At 55.1% G+C, this 22,718-nt stretch overlaps 1 protein-coding gene across 2 annotated transcripts; it reads right to left on the reverse strand.

Moving 5' to 3' along the window:
- Positions 1 to 189: 189 nt before the first annotated feature.
- Positions 190 to 22,484, reverse strand: LOC138812929 (nectin-2-like). Of its 2 annotated transcripts, XM_070001207.1 has the most exons (9): positions 22,173 to 22,484; positions 12,535 to 12,897; positions 9,917 to 10,216; positions 9,130 to 9,247; positions 8,635 to 8,783; positions 3,264 to 3,417; positions 2,035 to 2,098; positions 1,747 to 1,833; positions 190 to 1,208 (listed from the first exon to the last, which is right to left on the reverse strand). In XM_070001207.1, exons 1-9 carry the CDS (start codon positions 22,273 to 22,275, stop codon positions 936 to 938), a joined length of 1,611 nt encoding a protein of 536 aa, XP_069857308.1. In that variant the 5' UTR covers positions 22,276 to 22,484; the 3' UTR covers positions 190 to 935. The 2 variants fall into 2 exon arrangements, with proteins under 2 accessions (XP_069857308.1, XP_069857309.1); XM_070001208.1 differs by lacking the exons at positions 190 to 1,208; positions 1,747 to 1,833; positions 2,035 to 2,098; positions 3,264 to 3,417 and adding an exon at positions 5,258 to 5,970.
- Between the last annotated feature and the right edge of the window lie 234 nt (positions 22,485 to 22,718).

Raw genomic sequence — 22,718 nt, forward strand, 5'->3', positions numbered from 1 at the left:
CCGTTGGTTATTTTGGTTGGTGGTTTGCTATATCTTGAGGACCTTGTCATTTTTCTTTTCCTTGGTGGGCATCTTTGATTCTTTTGTTTGTGTTTGCAAGCCATTCAAGTTGTGCAGCCTTTTCCTTTTTTTTTCCCCTTCCCCTCGTGTCTTACCCTTCTCCACAGCCCACAGAAAACACAGACCTGATAAGTATAAATTCATCTTTTGTAGGAAATACTAGTGTACAAAACAATATCGCATCACCCAACCCAGGTGGCCCATGTTTGCCCTGCCAAAGAGGGATGTTTAGGTTTTATGCCACTGGGCCAAAGTAAAAGGCTTCAGTAGTCAAGAAATCAGCAAATGTTTCCCAAAGCTACAACTGCTCTTTACATGGGAATTGGGGTGCTAGGGGCTCAGAGAAGGATGAGGAGGGAGATGGGCACATTCCCTCAGGATGGGGAACTCCCTCCTACATTGGGGAGCAAGGATGAGGGGGGGCAGGGGGAGCTCTGCTGCTTGGAGGGCTCAAGTCTGGATAGCAGGGAGCTCTTACTGCCCAGTGCTTGCCGACCCAGCGGCGATTACTGCCTGAGAAGGAATGAGAGGTCTGGAGTTGTGGGTGGTGAGATGTGGGTGGCCGGGAAGTGAGTGGCATGGTGTAAGGTGTCCTAAGAAGTCTTAGGACTTCTTGGGGACAGAGGTGGTGCTCAGACACATCCTCGCTACCCCCTGCCACATGAGATAAAATCACCAGCTTTCCACTGTTGTGTGCAGCAGGTTTCTCAGGGTCAGAGGTCACAGTGGACTGGCTAAGGTCGATGTCACCAGGGAGAATATACATGTGTTAAGTGACAGTGGCTTGGTTGGGAGTTCAGGGCCACTAGATCCCTGGCAGAAAGCTAAGAGATCAAAGGTGAGAGGTGAGAGGGCAAACCCACATATGCAGCCTACTACACATACATGGCCCGGGACACAATGAAACCTTTGCCCTGGTAGGAATCAGAGGGGCTGGGGTAGGTTAGGGCATCATAGATGGGGTTAATTTTGTCCAGGTAGTCTTCATCCTCATCATCGTCATCGTCATCTTCTAGATCTAAGGAAACCCCCTCTATAGTTGGTGGTGCTGGAGTGACCAGGATGGGGGGTGCCATGCTTGTGGCTCCTAGCAGCATGTGCCCTGATCGCTCTTCCAAGGTGGGCAGCTCATGATACCGAGGCATTTCCTGGAGAGGACGGGAAGTCTAGGTCATCTGACTATTACAGAATCCCAATCTGCCATTTGACCCCAAATCCTGAACACCCTCTCTGCATAACAGACCTAATTTTACCTGTCACCCCTCCACCTCTGAACAGGGACAAGTACAAGTACATGTCAATCTGTAACTCCAAACTTAGAATCTGGACCTCACTTGGTCAATCCTGGATCTCACCTATGACCCTTGATCTATGACCTCTCAGTTCTTTACCCATGAACCTTTGACCTCAAACTTGAATTCACCTTACTTAACCTTGAGCCCTAAGTTGCATTTGAACTTAGAGTTGGTTCTCAGCCTCCAAACCTGACCCCCCTGACCTCCAGGAGAGGGGAAATGACTGTTGTGTTCCAGCTCTAAGGACAGCAGTCTACAGTGACAGAGTAACTGTAACCTCCTGTCCTTGGACTTTGCACCCCGCACCTCCCTCAAGGAATCCTCAACACTTCTCAATGTCATCTATAAACTCAGACCCAAAAGCCACCCGGGTCCTCCTATGACTAAATACCTGTTCAGGGCCTGAGCCGCCAGCATCAAAATAAGGGGTCTTGAGTGGGCTGTGTTCAGAGGCCCCCAGGGTGAAGAGCTGGGAGGGCTGTGGTAGGAGAGGAGGACCAGGTCAGGATGCCTCCACATCGCCTCCCCCTCCCCTCCGGTCCCACCCACCAGCCACGCCCACCACCACGGAACCACACCCAAGGCAGCCCCACTTGGCCTAACAGGCCCCTCCCACCCAGTGGGCCAAGCCCCACCTCCACGGGGAAGGGTAGGTTCTGAGTTGGGCCACAGGACTCACCATCTCAGGCTCTTCTAGCTTGGCCTTGGGGGTCGGTGGCTTGTAGGACGGAGGAGCTTCCAGGCTGTGCAATTAGGAGGCAGGTCAATTGGAGGCTCAGCCCTGAAAATGCCTCCTCTGCAGGAGAATGTCTGCACAAATCCTCCACAAGGAGACTCTTCCTGTCCCTGATCTGGCCCTCTCCTACCCATCATCCCTCCTCCTGTGAATCCCACCGTTTCCTGGAAGCATCCCTGATTCCGCTCCGGGATCAGAAAAGAAACTGCTAGTCACATCCTCAGGGACCTTGCTGAGCCTTCATAGTTTATTTCATTTCTGTTTTGTTGGTCGTGGGACTTGAACTTAGCCTGGGTGCTGTCCCTGAGATTTTTTCATTCAAGGCCAGTGTGCTACTGCTTGGAGCCACAGTGCCACTTCCGTTTTTCTGGTGATTTGTTGAGATAAGAGTCTCATTTGGACTTTCCTGCCTGGGCTGGCTTTCAACTGTGATCTTCAGATTTCAGCCCTCTGAGTCAGCGAGGATGATAGGTGTGAGCCACTGTTGCCCAGCTGAGCTTTACTTTATGTTATTTATTAACCCAGCCTGGTTGGTGGCTCACACCTGTCATCCTAGCTACTCAGAAGGCTGAGATCTGAGGATCATGGTTCAAAGTCAGCTCAGGCAGCAAAGACCTTGAGACTCTCTCCAATCTCCTTTTCTTTTCTTTTCTTTCTTTTTCTTTTTTTTGATCCGGTTGTGGGGCCTGAACTCTGGGCCTGGGCGCTGTCCCTCAGCTCTTCAGCTCAAGGCTAGCGCTCTACCACTTGAGCTACAGTGCCACTTCTGGCTTTTTTTTTCCTGCTTTATGTGATGCTGAAGAATCAAACCCAGGGCCTCAGGCATGCAAGGCCAGTGCTCTACCACTGAGCCACCTTCCCAGCCTTTTTATTTTCATAGTGACTGATATTTAATGTGGACCGATGGCCACTCAGAATAAAGACTACATTTCCCAGGCTCCTTTGCAGCAGGGGGAACAGCCATGTAACCTGATTCTGGCCAATAGGAAATGAGAAGGGGTACCAAGTAACTGGGATGTTCTTTACAGGCTAGTCACATGTTCTCTATTCAAGTGATCACAAGTACACAATACAAGGCCTTGATGGCAGAGTGGACCACCATCTTTGAGTGTGAATGAAGGAGCCCAGCACTGTCCCATCCTGCCAGCCCTTCCCCAGCACCCATCACTCACTCCTCCTCCTCCTCTGCCCCCTGTAGCCTCTGCTCCTTCCGCTGCTGCCTGCAGATGAGGATGCCGGTGACAGCCACCGCGGTGGCGATGATGGCCGCAATCATCCCTCCGATGATGCCTCCTGTGGCCCCTGCACCTGCCGTGTTGGGCGTCTCTGTAAGGAGAAAGACAAAGTAAGGGTCTCCAGCCCCAAGTCACCACCCCCCTGCCTTGTGCCATCCAATCAGTCCTCGCTGAGCACCAGCAAGCACAGGTGTATGAATATTTTGGGGAGTGGGGGGGATGGATGATGGGTGATTGACAGTGGGGAGCCAAATATATTCAGCGTCCACCTCCCCAGAATACACATTCATTTGCCAACAGCAAATAAAGATCAAGAGTGGAGCTGGGTGTGGTGGCACATGCTTGTAATCCCAACACTTGGGAGGCTGAGACAGGAGGTTCTGGTCAAGGCCTGCCTTGGCTCCCTGTCTTAATGACTGAATATATAGATCAGTAGTAGAGTGTTTAGGCAGGCACCAGTGGTTCACACCTATAATCCTAGCTTACTCAAAAGGCTGAGATCTGAGGATCGAGGTTCAAAGCTGGCCAGGAAAGTCATGAGAACTCTTACCTCTAATTATCCACCAAAAAGCCAGAAGTGGAATGTGGCTCAAGTAGTAGAGTGCCAGCCTTGAGCAAAAACAAAAAACAAAACAAAAACAAAAAAATAAAACACTTAGGCCCCGAGTTCAAGTTCTAGTACAGGCTCACCAAAAAAAAAAAAAACAAAAAAAACCTCAGAGTGGGAGAAGTATTGGAGTGGACCCCCCGAAGATAAGAGGTGAAGGAGAAGCAAGAGCAAGCCAGGGGAGTGTCACAGGCAATGGGATTAGCCAGTGCAAAGGTCCTGGGGCATCCTCATGGTGTTTTAAAGGAGTAGGAAGATCACATCAGGGCTGGGCCAGAATGAAAGGAAAGAAGATGACTATAAAGGAAGGAACCAGCCAGAAGGTCACCTAACAGGTGAAATGGAAGACACTCTGCCAGGCAGCAGAACCCCTCATTTATGACAGGGTCCATCACAGAGGAACAGAAGGGGTTGAGGGCTCATGGCTTCTCTGTCACAACGTTTTGTTTCTTTTTCCCACTTCTGTCCTTCCTGATGGGAGTAGTCCCTACAATCATTACCTACTCAATTGTCATTTGTCTCCTAGACTAGGGAGCCTTAAGGTACTGACTGTGTATCCCGGGGCTGCCTGGGGACCAGGGACTACAAGCAGTAGAGACCCACAGGTGATAGCCACCCAGATGTCCCCAGGTGCAGATGTGGCTTCGGGTGGAGGCTGTGTGGCTTCCATGCTCCAGAGCTCCAGTGTGCGTGACAGCGGGGGTCCCAGCGCCCAGGCCACGCCCCCAGCATCCTAAACACGCTCTTCCTGCAGGTATCAATGGCGGGCGCCCTGGGAAGGCAGGGCCAAGCTGTCCAGCCAGGCCATTGCTGGGTCCTGTGTGGCCAGTGGGGGTCTCAGCCTTGTCTGGAGAAGGTTGGCACTGAGTGAAGTCATCTTGGAGTCCTGGGGTCCAGGCTGATCCACGCAGGGGGCGATGCCTGCTGCTTCTTCTCCCCAACTCTTTAGCTTTCTAGTTTTTTTTTGGGGGGGGAATCCATTCCCAGGTCCCCGAGGATAAAGGGAGGCTGGGATGAGATTCTCCCAGCATCCTCAGTACCCATGCTTGACCTTCCCCCTGACCCCCCAAAAAGAAACTTGATGCCCCAAGGAAGGGTAAGGGCAGCCAGGCTGGACCTGCACCTGTCCTGGGACACAGAAGCCCCAATGTCCCATTAGCTTTATGGAGGGGGGAGGGGTCATGGCCTAATGCCCTCCCCTCTCCCTCCCAGCCCCAAGGAGCCCCATTCATCTTTCCCAAGCCCCAGGACTAAGCTGTCCCTGCCCCACATGCTCTTCCCAAAAGAGGGGGGGCATGTATTACAAGACACCCCAGAGTTCACCCCCAAGGCATTTATTAACTCCTGAGTGGCAAGAGACCAAGGGGTGGGCTGAGGCCAAAACCGCGTCTCTGAGGGGCCCTCCTAGTGGGAGGAAGGAGGGGTGTACCACCATGCAGCTTCTGGGGTCCCCCATTCCCCCATGTGTCCCCAGAGCCCAAAGGAGTCTGGTGTGTGTTGCCACTGTCCCCTCTGTCCTCCACATCCAGTGGCCAGATGAACCAGTCCAACCAGTCTGGAGCCCATAGCCAGGGGGTCAGGGCGGGAGTGTGTCTGTCTGTCCATCCATCCGTGTGTCCTTGTATCACACATAGACCGCCCGGCGAGAGATGAGGGAGCCATCCAGGTGGGATTCCATGTCATCCTTGAGCACCACAGACGGAGGCAACATGAGGCCTTCCTCAGCCTTCTTCTCCTCTTCCTCCTCCTCCTCTTCCTCCTCCTCCCTGCCATCCGGCCTCCGGGGACTTGGGATGTCCGGTGTCCAGAAGACAGGGCCCCCATTTCCAAACACCTGAGTCTTAGGATCGTAGGATCCCCGGTAGCCGCCACCGCCACCGCCTCCTCCTCCTCCAACTCCAGGGCTCTTCCTCCTCTTCTTCCTCCTCAGCAAGACAAAAGCCAAGGCCCCCCCAAGAAGGAGAAGTACCAGCAACGTTCCCCCCACGGCCCCCCACACCAGCGGACCCACGTCACGGGAGGAGGCCTGGGGAGTGTCTGAGAAAAGAGAGAGAAACAGAGACAGATGAAAGTCAAGAGGCTGCATCTGGGGGGAGGGTTGGGGAACTCAGGACACAGGGGTTAGTGACAGGAATTAGCGGGGTGACTGGCTGGGAAAAGAAGAGGGGGAGAAATGGGAGAAGGCATGCATGATCTCTCACTTTAGGGAGACCCTTGTACAGGTATGGAGCGGGGGGGGGGGAGGAGCGGGGGGGGGACAGATAGGTATCCCCAAGATACAATTTTCTTTAAAAAGTAAACCTAGCTGGGCACTGGTGGCTCACGCCTGTAATCTCAGCTACTCAGGAGGTTGAGATCTGAGAATTGCAGTTCAAAGCCAGCACGGGCAGGAAAATCCATTGAGACTCTTATCTCCAATGCATCCCCAGAAAACCCAAAGTGGCGCCGTGGCTCAAGTGGTAGAGCGCTAGCCTTGAGCTGAAGAGCAGAGGGACAGTGCCCAGGCCCAGAGTTCAAGCCCCACGACCAACAAAAACAATAATAAAATAAAATAAAAATAAACCTGCCCAGGCATGGTGGTACATGGCTGTAATCTTAACTACTCAGGAGACAGAGGTAGGAGAATCCTAAATTTGTGGAGAGGCTTGGTAATTGGAGACCTTGTCCCCAAAATGAAATGTAACAGGCCCTGAGTTCAAATCTCCCACCGCCCCCCCCCCAAATGAAATTAACACAAAAGGGCTGGTGGGTGTGTGGGAGGTGCTGGGTTCCATTCCCAGCACTGCAAAAGAAAATAGAAGGCCGGGTGCAGGTAGTTCATGCCTGTGATCCTAGGCCCAGATGGGAGGATCAGGGTTTGAAGCTGTGGTTCAAGTGGTAGAGCACTAACCTTGAATGGCAAAAAGCCCAGGCCCTTAGTTCAGGCCCCAGTACACAGTTAGACAGGCAGACAAGACAGGAAGCACAGGCAGAAATTGGTTCCCTCCCCCACTTCCAGTAAAGTACGTAAAATAGCTTAGTATTTGCATAAAATCTGCATATACACTCCCATAACCTTGAATCGCCAGGGGATTGCTTATAACACCAAATACAGAGGGAGGCAGCCGAGGTAGCTGGTACACCAAACTGTCTGGGGAAAATGTGGGGGTACACACTGAAGAAAGAGGCTGGGGAACAGGAAAGGGAGAAGAGCTGTTAAATCTCCCAAAGTTTTCTTTGTTGTTGTTTTGTTTTGTTTTGTTTTGCCAGTCCTGGGTCTGGTCACTGTCCCTGAGCTTCTTTTGCTCAAGGCTAGCACTCTTTAACACTTGAGCCACAGCCCCACTTTCGGCTTTTTCTGTGTATGTGATACTGAGGAATCGAACCCAGGGCTTCAAATGCTAGGCAAGCACTGTACCACTAAGCCACATTCCCAGCCCTCCCAAAGTTTTCTTCTGTATCATTCATTTTCTTTTTTTTCATTCGTGGGGCTTGAATTTGGGAGCCTGGGCGCTGTCCCTCAGCTATCAAGGCAAGAGATCTACCACTTGAACCACAGCACCACTTCCTGTTTTCTGGTGGTTAACTGGAGATAAGAGTCTCACTGACTTTTCTGGCCCCGGCTGGCTTTGAACCTCAATCCTTAGATCTCAGCCTCCTGAGTAGCTAGCATTACAGGTGTGAGCCACCAGCACCGGGCTTCATTTTTTTCAGTCATGGGCTAGAACTCAGGGCTGGGCACTGTCCCTGAGCCATTTTGCTCAAGGCTAACACTCTTATCACTCTGAGCCACAGTACCATTTCAGGTTTTCTAGTGGTTCATTGGAGGTAAGAGTCTCACAGACTTCTGCCAGGCCTGGCTTTGAATAGCAAATCCCCTGATCCCAGCTTCCTGAAGGATTTACAGGCATAAACCCCCAGCTGCTTTTTCATTTTCTTATTTTTCCTTTCGCTTTCTCACTCAAGACAGGTGCTCTACCACTTGAACCACAGGTACACTTCTGGCTTTTTGCTAGTTAATTGGAGATAAACAAGAATCTCACAGGCTTTCGTTCCTTGGCTAGTTTCCCACCTCAATCTATAAGATCTCAGCCTTCTGAGTAGCTGGGATTACAGGCGTGACCACCACCAATGGGCTAATCCTGCCCAGGATGGGGCACAGACAGCTCTCTGCCCAGACAGGCTCTCTACCAGAAAGCCACACCCCAGTCCTCCGTTTCTTCCTGGCTTTGCATCTTGGGCTGATCTATTCTTTTTTTTAGGGGGGAAGGGGTTAGTTCTCGATCTTGAAATCAGGGCCTGGGCGCTGTCCCTGAGCTTTTCTGCTCAAGGTGAGCGCTCCACTACTTTGAGCCACTTTGAGCCACTTCCGGTTTTCTGGTGGTTCACTGGAGTCAAGAGTCTCACGGACTTTCCTTCCCTGGGGCTTGGCTTGAACTGCAAGTGCCCAGCTCTGATCTGTTTCTAAGTTGGGGCTCCGGGAACTCGGGGTGTTTTGGCTCTCGGTTGCTTGGTGTGAACTTTGGGGTGCACGTTGCCCCTGCTGCAGCCTGGCTGGCATTCCCGGTCCCCTCGTTACCCCATGTCCAAGCGAGGCGGGTCTGAGCCCCTCCCTTCCCAGATGGCACTGACCACAGCGTAGCCCTGAACCCCAAAGTCAGAGACGTCAAAGAGCGCCCTGGGGCCTTTGTGTTCCCATGCAGCGAGCCCCAAGTTGCTTACCTCGGAGCACGATGACCTGCTCGGCGCGCCCGGTGCCCACGGCGTTGGTGACGGTGCAGATGAAGGTGGTGTTGACCTCTCGGTCCACCGAGTGCACGAGCAGCCGGGGGCCCTGGACCACCGCTGAAGTGGGGAACATGCCCGAGACCCTGGGGGGGGGCAGTGAGGGCCGGGATAGAGCCTCAGGGCTTATCCCTCCTCACCCAAGAAGGCCCTAAAGGCCAGCCCTCCTCCCTCAGACCCTGGGGTCCAGACCCTGCCTCCTCCCTCAGACCCTGGGGTCCAGGACCCGGCCCTCCTCCCTCAGATTAAGGGTGCATACCCAGCAGTCTCCCTTAGACCCAGGAGTCCACGCCTCAACCTCTTCCCTCAGGTTTAGAGGTGCCGACCCAGCCTCCTCCCTCAGACTAGCGTTCCAGGCCCCATTCTTCCTCCTTTGGCCCCAGGGATCCAGGCCTGGCCTCCTCCCTCAGCCCTGGTGCAGCCTGGACTCACGTGCTCCAGTCGTAGCCCGTGGGCTCGGGGTTGCTGCGTGCGCTGCAGGTCAGGGAGGCCTCCGTGCGGCCCAGGTACCAGTTGTCATCGTACCCGGAGATGGAGACCTCGGGGGGATCTGGGGAGACGGGGGGCCTGGCTCAGGGACAGGGACAGCGCCAGGGGGGACAGGGCAGCAGAGGGCGGGCGGGGGTGTCACTGCTGATGCAGGGCGGCCTCGGGGAAGGAGGGAGGAGCAGCAGTGCCGGGCAGGGGAGGTAGCCCCAGGCCTGGGCTGGGAACTCGGGCGTTTGGGGGACAGGGTGACCTGGAGCAGCGCTGGCCCAGGAGAGTTCGCCAGGATCTGGGTGAGGGACCTGGGAGGCGCCCCTGGGGACTGAGGCTGAGGGGCCTGACCCAAGCTGTAGAGCACCAATGTGGAGTGAAAAAGACGAAGGGACAGCCAGGCGCTGGTGGCTCATCAATCTAGCTACTCAGGAGGCTGAGATCTGAGGATTGCGGTTCAAAGCCAGCCCGGGGAGGAAAGTCCGTGAGACTCTTATCTCCAATAAACCACCAGAAAGCCGGAAGTGGCGCTGCGGCTCAAGTGGTAGAGCGCTCGCCTTGAGCTGAAGAGCTGAGGGACAGCGCCCAGGCCCAGAGTTCAAGCTCCAGGACTGGCACGCATGCGCACATGCACACGTTAGAGCCCTAGGTGGATGATGGCCCTGGCAGATGGGACCCCAGTGTCTAACAGGCGGCAGTTACGGGGGACTGGGGGAGATGGAGGACAGCGCCCCACACTCACAGCGCACAGCCAGCGTGACGGGCAGCAGCACCGGCTTGTCGAAGCTCTCGTGCTCCACTCTGCACGTGATCTTCGCGCCATCCGTCCGCCCCGAGGGCACCAGGGTATAGCGGCTGGTGACGGTGACAGTGCCCGTGTAGGGCCCCGGTGCCTGGCTCTCTCTGGCCTCCCCACCCTCCAGGGTGGAGATCCAGCTGATCTGGGCAGGGGGGCGGCCGCCTGTGGCCACGCACCTGGCCACGGGCATGGGCTCCAGGCTGAGGGTGACCTCCTGGGCTTCGGCGTGATTCTCAGGCTGAGCTGGGAAAGGGGGAAAAAGGGGGTATGTCATTCCTGCCTAAGCATCCCATGGGCCCCACTGCAGGCCTGCAGGAATCCCCAAGTCTTTTTTTTTTTTTTTTTTTGTTGGTCATGGGACTTGAATCCTGTCCCTGAGCTTTTGCACTCAAAGCAAGCACTCTACCACTTGGAGCCACAGCACCACTTCCGGTTTCTTTCCAGTTAGTGGTGCATTGGAGATGAGGCTCATGGACTTTCCTGGCCGGGCTGGCCTCAAACCATGATCCTCTGATCTCAGCCTCCTGAGTCGCTAGGGCCATAGGTGTGAGTCACCAGCCCCTACCTCCAACCCCCCAAGACAGATGTGTGGTAACACTGTTTCCTCTGTGTCAAGATACATGAACAAAGTCTCAGCCCTGGGGATTGGTGTGTGATCAAAGAAAGCAAAGAAACCCACACAGGTGGCCAGCACACATGATGTTCTCCCGGGTGTGAACTGTTTTATGATGTTGCTGTTGTGCTGTTTGGAAACCTCAGATGGGAGCCGGGAGCCTGTGGCTCACGCCTGTCATCCTCACTACTCAGGAGGCTGAGATCTGAGGATCTCCGTTCAAAGCCGCCCCAGGCAGAAAAGTCCATGAAACTCTTATCTCTAGTGAACCACCAGAAAACCAGAAGTGGCGCTGTGGCTCAAGTGGTAGAGTGCTCGCCTTGAGCTGAAGAACTCAGGGACAGTGCCCAGGCCCAGAGTTCAAGCCCCATGACCAAAAAAAAAAAAAAAAAAAAAAGAAAGAAAGAAAAAGAAATGTCAGATGGGGGACACAGCACTGCCCTCCTGTAATCCCAGTCTCTCGGGAGGCGGGGGGTAGGTGGATCACTAACTCAACGCCAATCAGTAGAAAGCAGAACCCTAAGAAACAAGATACAAAACTAAGAGTGCTGCAGGCACTTCAAGTGGTAGAAGGAGCGTAGCAGAGCGGGGTGGCCCTGGGGTGAACCCTCAGAACTACTGAACAAACAAACAGAGCCTGACGGAAAGTCCGGCTTTCATGTAGCTACAATCAATCTGTGCACTCAAAGCAGATTGAGATAAAAGGAATGGAGGTAAGGAGGGTACCAGGGACTCTCGCCAGTAATCCCAGCTACTCAGGAGGCTGAGATCTGAGGATCTTGGTTTGAAGCCAGCTCGGGCAGGAAAGTCCATGAGACGCTGATTTCCAAGGAACCAGCAAAAATCCAGAAGTGGAGCTGTGGCTCACGTAGTTAGAGCATTAACCTTTTGTTGTTGTTGTTTTGGCCAGTCCTGGGCATTGTCCCTGAATTTTTCTTCTCAAGGCTGGCACTCTACCACTTGAGCCACAGCACCACTTCTGGCCTTTTCTGTTTATTTGGTTACTCAGGAATGGAACTCAGAGCTTCATGCATGCTAGGCAAGTACTCTACCACTAGGCCACATTCCCAGCCCCCAGTGCATTAGCTTTGAGTAAAAGAGCTCAGGGACAGTGTCCAGATCCTGAGTTCAAGCCCCAGGACTGGCATAAAAACAAACAAGCCAAAAGAGTCTTATACCTGTAATCCTAGCTACTCAAGTAATCAGAGGATTATGGTTCAAAGCCAGCCTGGGGCAGGACAGTCCAGAAGACTCTGATCTCCAGTGAACCAGCCAAAAGCCAGAAGTATGGGCTGGGAAGGTGGCTCAGTGGTAGAGTGCTTGCCTTGCATGCATGAGGCCCTGGGTTCCATTCCTCAGCACCACATAAACAGAAAAAGCTGGAAGTGGCGCTGTGGCTCAAGTGGTAGAGTGCTAGCCTTGAGCTGAAGAGCTGAGGGACAGCGCCCAGGCCCAGAGTTCAGGCCCCATGACCAACAACAACAACAACAAAGAATCTCATAGAAGCTGGGTGCTGGTGGCTCATGCCTTCAATCCTAGCTACTCAGGATGCTGAGATCCGAGGATCCCAGTTCAAAACTAGCCTGGGTAGGCAAGTTTGTGAGATTCTTATCTCCAGTGAACTCTCTCCCTGAGCTTCTCTGTGGTCAAGGTGAAGCGCTCTACTACTTGAGCCACGGTGTCACTTCCAGCTTTTCCTGAGGAGTTCATTGGAGATCAGAGTCTCACAGACTTCCCTGCCTGGGTTGGCTTCAAACCGCGATCCTCAGCTCTCAGCCTCCTGAGTAGCACAGTAGCTGCTTCGATGATTATTTCCCAAACGCTGCAAACGCACACAGCCCACAGTGCTCTTACAACTATTTCCCAAGCCCCTTGCAGTCAAGACAAGCAATGTGGGGGGGGGGGGCGCTTTGGAGCACCCCGATCCGACCCTCCCCAGCCTGCTCACCTATGACCCGGAGCCAGGTGACGCCCCGGCGGGTGCCGTTGGGGAAGGTGGCAAACTCGCAGGTGTAATTGCCCTCGTCCTCTACCTTCAGCTCCTGGATGACCAGCGTGGCGTCGCGCAGGTCTGACTGCGCATCGTCTCCCGCCCTGACAAAGGACAGGCGGTCCTTGGTGGACTGGGGATTGGGGAAGTGGACGCCGTAGGAGGGGTGGAAGGCGGCCACCGCGGAGTTGAGGAGCTGCCAGGTGACCTGTGTGATGCGGACGCTGGGGCTGTGTGACAGCAGGTGGCAGGGCAGCTCCACCGTGCCGCCCAGGAGACCCCGCACCTCGGGCAGTACCTGGACCTGGACATCTTGGGCTCCTGGGGGAGACAGAGAAGAGGGGGTCAGCTGGGGAAGGGATCTGGGGCCTCCAGGGCCATCCTCCTACCCACTGGACCTGACCTAGAGAACTGGGAAGAAACACACCCCGGCTCGGTTTTAAAGATGGGGTCTCTCGCCAGGTGCCAGTGGCTTACGCCTGTCATCCTAGCTACTCAGGAGGTTGAGATCTGAGGATGGCAGTTCAAAGCCAGCCTGGGCAGGAAAAATCTGTGAGACTCTTTATGTCCAATAAACCACCAGAAAACCAGAAGTGGTGCTGTGGCTCAAGTGGTAGAGCGCTAGCCTTGAGCTGAAGAGAGCTGAGGGACAGTGCCCAACCCCAGAGTTCAAGCCTCACAATCGACCAAAAACAAAAAGATGGGGGGGGGTCTCTCAGTAAGTAGAGTAGGTTCTCAATCTTCCTTGTCTCAGCCTCCTGATGGCTGGGATTACAGTTATTGTCCCCCTTTTCAAGTTCAAGCACGGAGACTTCAACTCAGGACCTTGCTGCTCTTGCTCAGCTTTTTCATTAAAGGCTGTTTAACCACCTGCTCCATGCCTCCACTTAAGGGTTTTTGCTGGTTAACTGGAGATGAGTCAGTCTCATCTTATAGTCTATGAATATTCTTGTGCTTGATATAATTTTTTTTTTTTTGGTGTGTGTGTGTGCGTGCTATCCTGGGGCTTGAACTCAGGGCCTAGGCACTGTCACTGAGCTTTTTTGCTCAAAGCTGGGGCAGTACCACTTGAGTCACAGCTCTGCCTCTGACTTGTTTTTGGAGTGGTTAATGTGTTGTTTTAACCACTCAGGGCCTCAGACATGCTAGATTGGTGCTGTAAGCACTTGAGCCTCATCCCAGTCACTTTGTTGTTTTTTGTTTTTGTCAGTCATGGGGCTTGAACTCAGGGCCTGGGCGCTGTCTCTGAGCTTTTTCATTTTAGGCTAGTGCTCTAGCATTTTGAGCCATACTTCCACTCTTGGTTTTCCAGAGTTAACTGGAGATAAGAGTCTCACAGACTTGGGGCTAGAAGGTGGCTCAGGGGTAGAGCACTTGCCTTGCATGCAGGAGGCCCTGGGTTCAATTCCTCAGCACCACGTAAGCAGAAAAAAAAAAGCCGGAAGTGGCGCTGTGGCTCAAATGGTAGAGCGCTAGCCTTGAGCTGAAGAGCTGAAGAGCTGAGGGACAACGCCCAGGCCCCAGAGTTCAGGCCCATGACCAGACCCCACCCCCTTAAAAAAGTCTCACAGACTTTCCTTCCCCAGGCTAACAGCCTCCTGAGTAGTTAGGATTGTAGATGTGAGCCACTAGTGTTTTTGTTTGTTTTGTTGGTTGTGGGGCTTGAACTCTGGGCCTGAGAACTGCCACTCAGCTCTTCAGCTCCAGGCTAGCGCTCTACCACTTGAGCTACAGCTCCACTTCTGGTTTTCTAGTGGTTTATTGGAGATAGGAGTCTCACAGACTTTCCTGCCTGGCAGGCTTTAGACCATGATCCTCAGATCTCAGCCTCCTAAGTAGCTAGGATGACAGGCGGGAGCCACCCATGTGCGGGTTTTTTTTTTTTTTTTGGTGGTGGTGGTGGTGGTGGTGGTGGTGGTGGTGGTGGTGGTGGTGGTGGTGGTGGTGGTGGTGGTGGTATGTGTGTGTGTGTGTGTGTGTGTGTGTGTGTGTGTGTGTGTGTGTGTGTGTGTGTGTGTGTGTGTGTGTGTGTATGTGTGTGTTTGGGGGTGGTTTGGAATGGAACCCAGGGCCTCATGCATGCAAGGCAAGCACTCTACCACTGAGCCACCTTCCCAGCCCATGGGTTGGCTTTTTTTAAAGTTTGTTTTGCAAACAAGAGTTGCCTGATTTTGCCCAGACACCAATTCTCTTACCACTGCTTCCTGAGGAACTGGGATTATAGATGAGTACCATCATTTCCCAACAAGTGTTTGAGAGAGGGTCTTAAGACTTTTTGCTTGGCCTGGCCTCACTGAGACATGATCCCACTGTGTCACTGAGACAAGATCCCACTGTCTACCCAATACCTAGGATTCTAGGCATGAGCCACCATGCCTGGCCTGGATATGAATTTGTTGTTGTTGTTGTTGTTGTTCGTGGGGCTTGAGCTCTGGGCCTGGGCACTGTCCCTGAGCTCTTTATCTCAAAGTGAGTGCTCTACCACTTGAGCCTTTCAGCACCATTCTGGGTTTCTGGTGGTTAACTGGAGATAAGAGTCTCACGGACTTTCCTGCCCAGGCTGGCTTTGAACCGTGATCCTCACATCTCAGCCTCCTGAGTAGCTAGGATGACAGGTGTGAGCCACTGGCACCTGGCTTGTATATGAATTTTTTTTTTTGGGTCCGGTCATGGGGCCTGAACTCTGGGCCTGGGCGCTGTCCCTCAGCTCTTCAGCTCAAGGCTAGTGCTCTACCACTTGAGCCACAGCACCACTTCCGGCTTTTTTCTTTTTGCTTATGTGGTGCTGAGGAATCGAACCCAGGGCCTCAGGCATGCAAGGCAAGCACTCTACCACTGAGCCACCTTCCCAGCCCCTTGTATATGAATTTTTGTGTGAACCTAATTTGTTCATTTCTCAGCCTACCATCTGTCTTCTTGTTTTTGGTGTGTGTGTGTGTGTGTGTGTGTGTGTGTGTGTGTGTGTGTGTGTGTGTGTGTGTGTGTGTGTGTGTGTGTGTGTGTGTGTGTGTGTGTGTGTATGTGTGTGTGTTCTTGTTCACAGTGCTAGGGGTCAGAGGACCTTGGGCATGCTGGGTAAGAACTATCACAAAGGCATACCCTAGCCTGGCTTTCTCCCTGTACAGACCAGGGATTCAGAATGTGCGTGTTTGAATCCTCCCCCTGTCTGAGCTGGTGACTTAACATCTCTGTGCCTCAGTTTCTCAGCTGCAAATGACAATAATGATTAGTGCTTGTTTCTCTGGTGTGTGTTACTTAAAGCCTGGAGAGCATGTAGGCCACCGGACACTCAAGATAAGAGCTAGTTACAAAAAACACCTTCTCCTGGCACTTCAACCCAGGGTAGCGTGGGGACAAGGGTTCTTAGCCCATCTTAAGGGACAGGGCACACCCCAGCCACACAAACAGAATCTGGTTGGAGCTGCAGCTTGGGGACTGGGGTGGGGGGAGGGGTAAAGGAGAGGGGATGCCAGCCCAGCACCCCAGAGGAAAGGCAAGACAAGCAGGCCCCACAGGCCAAATACCCCAGGCTTTGGCTCTTCTAAGGAAGTAAAACTTAAAAGACAGACATGTGACTGCTCACTCACGCCTGTAATCCTAGGGACTGAGGAGGCTGAGATCTGAGGATCACAGTTCAAAGCCAGCCTAGGCAGGAAACTCCATGAAATTATTATCTCCGATTAACTACCCAAAAAAGCTAGATGCAAAACTGCAACTCAAAGTAGCACGCTAGCCTAGAGCAAAAAAGCTCAGGGAGCCACGCACTGGTGGCTCACGCCTGTCATCCTAGCTACTCAGAAGGCTGAGATCTGAGGATCGCGGTTCAAAGCCAACCTGGACAGGAAGCTTTGTGAGACTCTTATCTCCAATGAACCACCAGAAAACCAGAAGTGGTGCTGTGGCTCAAGAGGTAGAGCACTAGCCTTGAGCTGAAGAGCTGAGGGACAGCGCCCAGGCCCAGAGTTCAAGCCCCACAACCGACAAAAAAAAAAAGCTCAGGGACAGGACCCAGGCCATGGGTTCAAGCCCCAGGACTGGTGTGCGTGTGGGTGTGCGTGGGCACACGCACACACACACAGATTTATGCATGTACACACACACACACACACACACACACACACACACACACACACACACACACACGGAGAGAACATTTGTTCCTATGGGATTATAGAAGGGAAGAAGTGAGCCTGTGCCAGTGGCTCACACCTGTAATCCTAGCTACCCAGGAGGCTGAGATCTGAGGACTGAGGTTTGAGGCCAGCCTTGGCACATAGTTTGTGAGACTTTTATTTCCAATTAACTGGCAAAAATGCAGCAAATAGAGGTGTGGCTGGAATGGTAGAGCGCTCAAGCCCTGAGTTCAAGCCCTAATGCAGGCAAGCAGAAACACACACACACACACACACACACACACACACACGCACGCATGCATGCATGCACGCACTCACACCATCTATGAGACCCAAGGTGGTCCACCTGCCAGCCCAGATCAATCCACCATCACCACCCCTGCATTCCCAGGGAGCCACCTTCCACCTGGCGGATTCTAGGCTCACACACAGCCAGAGGTAAACTACATTGTTGGGCTTTTCTCCTGCCCCAGGGCCTTTGCTTGGGCTATACACCCTTTTCCTCACTTCCCCTAGGGCCTTTTGGCTACATTCCTTGACCACTGGGTCCATAAGGACACTCTGTGGCTTTCTTTTCACTAATTAAGCTCAGAGTCACTAGGAGTGGGGCAGATCCTGTCTGTCTTCCCCACCTGACAGGAGCCCCAAGGGGCAAGAGATCTTTGTTCCTTCCACTGGAGGCTGGTCTCCTGAGACAGAGCTCCACAGGCTCCCTACCCATCCACCTGCTGAATGAATGAATGAGATCAAGCTGGAGAGTCAAAAGCTCACTAGATCACACCGGCTGAGGCTGCATTTAGCGTTTTTCTCTGCCAGCCCTGGGCGGCTATGGCCCTATAACCTCAGGGAGAAACAGGGTGAAGCTGGTGCTCTAGAAAGCTGCCTGATAAGCCAGGGGCTGGGGGGGTCTAATGGCTCACCCCTGTAATCCCAGCCAACTCAGGTTGGCTCAGATCTGAGGATCACAGTTCAAAGTCAGCCCAGGTAGGAACATGTGTAAGGCTTCCATGAACCACCAAAAAGCCCAAAGTGGAGCTGTGGCTCAAGTGGTAGAGCACTAGCCTTGAGCAAAAGAAGCTTAGGGACAGTGCCAAGCCCTGAGTTCAAATCCTAGGACTGGAAGAAAGGGGGGGGGGGAGAGAGAGAGAAGAGAAGAAAAGAAAGCAAAGCAAGCAATCTGAGGACAGAGTTGGGGCTCTGGATTGGAACTTTCTGGAATGGGAGTGTGGGACTGGGAACAGGGAAGCGGGGAGAGAGAGAGGGGCGGGCAGGCTATGGCGGGAGGTGATGTGGCTGAGGGCGTGATCACCTGCAGGTCAGGTGGAGGCCGGGAAAGAACAGAAGATGGCAGCTCTGGGATTAGGACCCTGTTGTCCAGCACAGGGTGGCCAGGCGGTGGCCGTGACCTTGGCGGGGATGCAGTGTGTGCCTGCTCAGGCTGCCGGTGATGGCTTTATGGAGAGATCAGCCAGGTCCCCAAACACACTTCCTCTGTCCCTGCGGACTGGCCGTCCGACTTCCTGTAGGGCCTAGGGTCCGCAGAGGCCCAGGGAAGACATCAGTGAACTGAGACACGGAGTCCGGGACTGCAGGAGGGACGACCGGGACAGACAGGAGGCTTGGGGAGAGCAAAGGGGCCCTGGAGGAGGCGGCTGAGGCCAGGAGACCTGGGTCTGGGAGCCTCTGTGGACTATAAAAACCTGGTGACCCCATTCTCTGAGCAGGGCGGGGCAGGACTGGAGGTCTCGGAAGGTGGAAGTGGTTGGAGCTCAGGCCCCAGCTGCCGCCTCAACCACGGGGTTAATTAATTAATTACATTAATCACGGGGCCCACCCCCACAGTGGAAACCCAGAGCAGGTCTGGGGGGGCAGGGCTGTCTGGCCTGGAGTCTCCAAGGCCTTAAGGAGCCCCCCTCCCCCACACCCCCCTGCAGTGGCCTGAGGTCGGGCTCCCCCCCTTCCCCCCCCCTCTCCCCCCTACATCCGTCTCAGGAAATTCACACCTTAGTGTCCTCTCTCAAACATCTTTTCTAGAAACATCTCCCTGATTTGGGTTCCAAGTCGGGTCATTCCTGGGGGAGGGGGGGTTAGGGCTCCTCCCTCCCCTCTCTCTCCCCTCCCCTTATTTATTTGCTTATTATTCATTTTCATGCCAGTCCCTCACACTCTTCACTCTTTCTGCTCAAAGCTGGAGCGCTACCACTTGAGCCGTGGCTCCGCTTCCTGCTTTTCGGTGGTTCATTGGAGAGAAGAGGCTCGTGGACTTTCTTGCCCCTGGCTGGCCTCGAACTGTGATCCTCAGATCTCAGCCTCCTGAGTGGCTAGGATGATAGGCTTGACCCCCCCCCCCCACAGTCACCCGGTTCAGTCCACCCACTTAAAGCATCCAGTTTAACATCTTCCAGTTCATTCGGAGTTGTGCATCTGTCCTCACAGTTTTAGAACATTCTTGGTAGCCACGGAGATGCCCACATTCCTGACTCTTCTCTCTCTCAGCCATAGCCCTAGCCCTTTTATTTTCCTCTTTGTCTTTGAGACAAGGTCTCACTAACTTTGCCTGGGCTGGCTTTGAACTCTAGATCCTCCAGCCTGAGCCTCCTAAGTGAGCCGGAATTACAGGTGGATGCTACTATGACCGGCTTTCCGAGTCCTTGCCTTCTTTTTAACTATACATCTGAAGTTTCCAGGGTGTGGGGTCTCCCAGGGCCTTCAATCTTCTCTGTGGGAAGATTCCTGATGGGGGGGTAGGGAGGGGGGGGCTCTGACCACCCCAAGATGTCTGGTAATGAGACTCTGTGTCTCTGCAGCTCCCTGCCTCCTGGCGCTCCAGTCTCTCCTTATATCTGCAACACTTTCTCCACGCAGCCATCTCGGGTCCCCTGTCCTCCTCCTCCCTCTCTGCTCCATTTCTCAACAGCGCTGGGACATTAAAAATGTAACAAGAGTCCCAGGCAGAGGCGGGGGAGCTGGGGCTCCTGTGAAACTCCCTGTCCCTCCCCACGGCACTCACAGCCTGCTGGGGCCCTGAACCCTGGGTCACATTACCCACACTCTCCCTAAGCTTTGGGGTCTTTGGGGCTCCCCCATTTTTCACCCCCAAGCCTCTCAGCTCCTCTCCTTTGGCTGTCCCGGCCTTTACTCTGGTAATCTCCCCCCCCCACTCTGTCCCTCTCTGGTCTTTCTACCCATCCCCAGGGGACAGTCTCCCCCCACCCCATGTCTCTTTTCTGTCCCCTACCCCATCCTTGGGTCTGATTCTGACATTCCCCTCCCCCTCCCTGGCTTCGAGCCCCATTCCTGTATGTCTATCCTGTCTGTGGACCCCTCCCTCTCTCCCCATCTCCCTGAACCCCTGCCCCCCCCACAAACCCCCCCCACACACACACATCCTCCTCTGCTCAGTCCCCCTTCCCTAACAAGAAGAGACAGCCAGGCCTGGAGTCCCCTCTCCTCCCCTCCCCCACTGCCGCCTGGCTGACAGGGAGGAGCAGAGCACAGAAAAAGCCAGAGAGGAAGATGGGGAAGGGGGGGGGGGGAGAACTCTGTCTGCGGGCTCAGGCAGAGGTCCAGGTGGTGCACTCCCATTCCCAGAGAAGGGCACATGTGGGGGGGGGCAGGCAGAGAGAGACAGAGGAAGACACAGAGAGGAGACAGAGAGACAGAAAGACACAGCCAGACAGACGGAGCAGAGGCAGAAGGTGGAAGGTTAGGAAAGTAAAAGCCCCTTCTCATCTTTCTGAAGACATCAAGGAACATCCCTCAGGGACAGGATTTAAAGGTCCCCTTGTTCCCACAGGGAAGGGACTGTCCTCAGTTTTACAGAAGGAAGTAAGTGTCACAAGCACCTGCTCAGCCAACAGCCCAGAAGTGCTGACTGGGCGCTCTCTGTGCTGGCTTTGGAGGCCGTGGGGCCCTGGCAAAAGCGGCTGGTTCTCTTTAAGCGCCTGTCTCCTCATCTGCACAAATCAAGACTTCTTCCTTGGGGGGGAGGGGGTGGGAAGGCGGAAGAGAATCTGGAACCTTCCACGAACACCTACCCCCAGTAAAAGCTTCCCTCTATTCCAAGGCTCTCAGCTCAGGGATGGCGGGGTTTTGATCCCCAACCCCCCCCGCCCCCGCCCCCCCCAGCTCCCCGCTTTTCCCTACCCGGCTACCATAGGAGGGAGAGGCCCGGAGAGAGAAGAAGCAGTTTCACAAGTCAGAAACCCCGACATCAGAGGGCAAATGTCCACTGGCCAGTGGAGGGACAGCAGCCCCCCCCTCCACGATCCCCCGGAGCCCCCCTTTTCCGTCTCAGCCATTGGGCGACACCAGGATTCCAGAGTTTCGAGCTGGGAGCGCGCTGGGCCAGGCCACCTGCGAGGGGCGGGGCCGCGCGCTACACCTGTTTCCTCCCGCCCCGCCCCCGCCCTGGCCGGGGCAGGAGCCCCTCCCCCCGGGTGGAGGGGTGGAGAGGGGACGCCGGGATTAGCCAGGCAGGGTTCCAAACCCGTCCCCCCACCCCCCAAGAGGCTGGGAGGACAAAGACGGGACCCGAGGAAAGATAAGGCTCCCGAAACCGACCTGGAGAGAGGAGCCCGCAGCCCGGCGCGGCCACCCCGCCCCTCCCCGCCCTCCCCTCCCGGGCTGGGCGAAAGCGATACCCGGAAAACTTCCCCTGGGAAGTCTCCCCGGAGAGGGGGGCTCCCCGATAGGCACAACCGATCGCCAGCCCCCCCCCACTTCCAGCTTCCAGGCAGAGCGCTAGGGTGTGGGGGGCGGTCCTGGCTTCCATCAGTAGGCCGGAGGACGGGGTCGCCATGGCCACCTGAGGATCTGAGTCTCAGATCTTCACGGCCCACCGTCCAATCGGAGCCTCCTGACCCCGTTTCCACCTTTAGGACCCCAGGATCAGACAGAGCACCCTGCTCACAATTAAACTGACACCCCACAAATGTGAACCCCCCCAATTCTACCCAGACCACCCCCAGAGGCTGGGGTAGGAGTTGGCCTCAGGCCCTTCTTCCCCACCCCCCAGGGCCCCCAAAGTCCGAGCTTCCCGCCCCTTCTCCAGGGGAACCCCAGTGAATGGCCCCCCCAAATCTTACCGGGGCCTCAAACGTCCCAAGCCCTTCAAGACGGAAAAATTAAGGGGGGTTGGGGGATCACATTCCCCACATTCCTGAGGGGGGGCGGCGGAGACGGAAACCCAGCTTCCCGGTCGGCGCGGGGTGGGGAGGGGGTGCGCGGCCTCCGACGGACCTCGGATTTAACCCCTTCGGCGCGGGGATCGGAGGAAGCCGGGGTAGGATGGGCAGGTGGGGTTAGGAGGGGGGATCGGGGGCTCGGATGGAAAAGGGGGTGGGAGGACGTAAGGGAGTAGGGCTGGCCTGGAAGTGGGCGCGAGGGGCATGGGGGAAAGATGCCCAGGCTTCCGCCCCCTCGGAAGGGAAAGGGAAAGGAAGGGCATCCGCGGCCTCGCACCTGTTTCCCGGAGCAGCAGCAGCAGCAGCAGCAGCAGGAACGACCTCAGCAGCAGCGTCGGCGGCGGCAGTCTGGACGGCGGGAGGACTGCGGCCCGGGCCATGGAGGGCCCGGGAGGGGTCTGGGCCCGGGCGGGGGCCTGCGGGCCACTATGCGTGCACCGATCGGCTGGGAGGGCCAGCAGGTGTCTGCAGAATCCGGCTCCAGCCCGGTTCCCGCCCCGCACGGCGCTCCCAGCTCGGTTCTCCGGGCTCCAGCTTCGCGCGCCCGGCTCTCAGGATCCGCGCCCCCAGCCCCGGGGTTAGTTGTGGCGATCCGTACTCGCTGACGTCACAGGACACGCCCCCTCTCCCGGTGACTCTCCCCGCGGAGCCGATCCTGGGCTCCGGCCACGCCCCTTTTTGATGGTGTGGTCACGCCCCTTGGAATTTCACACCCCGCCCATTCAGGAATCGACTCGACGTTAAGCCCCGCCTACTGGCGTTACGGCCACGCCCCCTGCTCGGAGTCCTCTCTGCCCTCTCGATTGGCCCGGGCACTCAGGTT

Source organism: Dipodomys merriami, unplaced genomic scaffold (assembly GCF_024711535.1).
Source record: "Dipodomys merriami isolate MVZ:Mamm:240054 unplaced genomic scaffold, mDipMer1.0.p SCAF_57, whole genome shotgun sequence".
Taxonomy (NCBI): Eukaryota; Metazoa; Chordata; class Mammalia; order Rodentia; family Heteromyidae; genus Dipodomys; species Dipodomys merriami.

What these genes read in the sequence shown, in the direction of transcription:
- LOC138812929 (XM_070001207.1), bottom strand. Translation starts at nt 22,275, where the DNA reads ATGGCCCGGGCCGCAGTCCTCCCGCCGTCCAGACTGCCGCCGCCGACG. An exon ending in CACCTGGCTCCGGGTCATAG is followed by an intron (nt 10,217 to 12,534) that starts GTGAGCAGGCTG and finishes CCCCTTTCCCAG; the next exon opens with CTCAGCCTGAGAATCACGCC. An exon ending in GCGGCTCAGGCCCTGAACAG is followed by an intron (nt 1,209 to 1,746) that starts GTATTTAGTCAT and finishes CGTCCTCTCCAG; the next exon opens with GAAATGCCTCGGTATCATGA.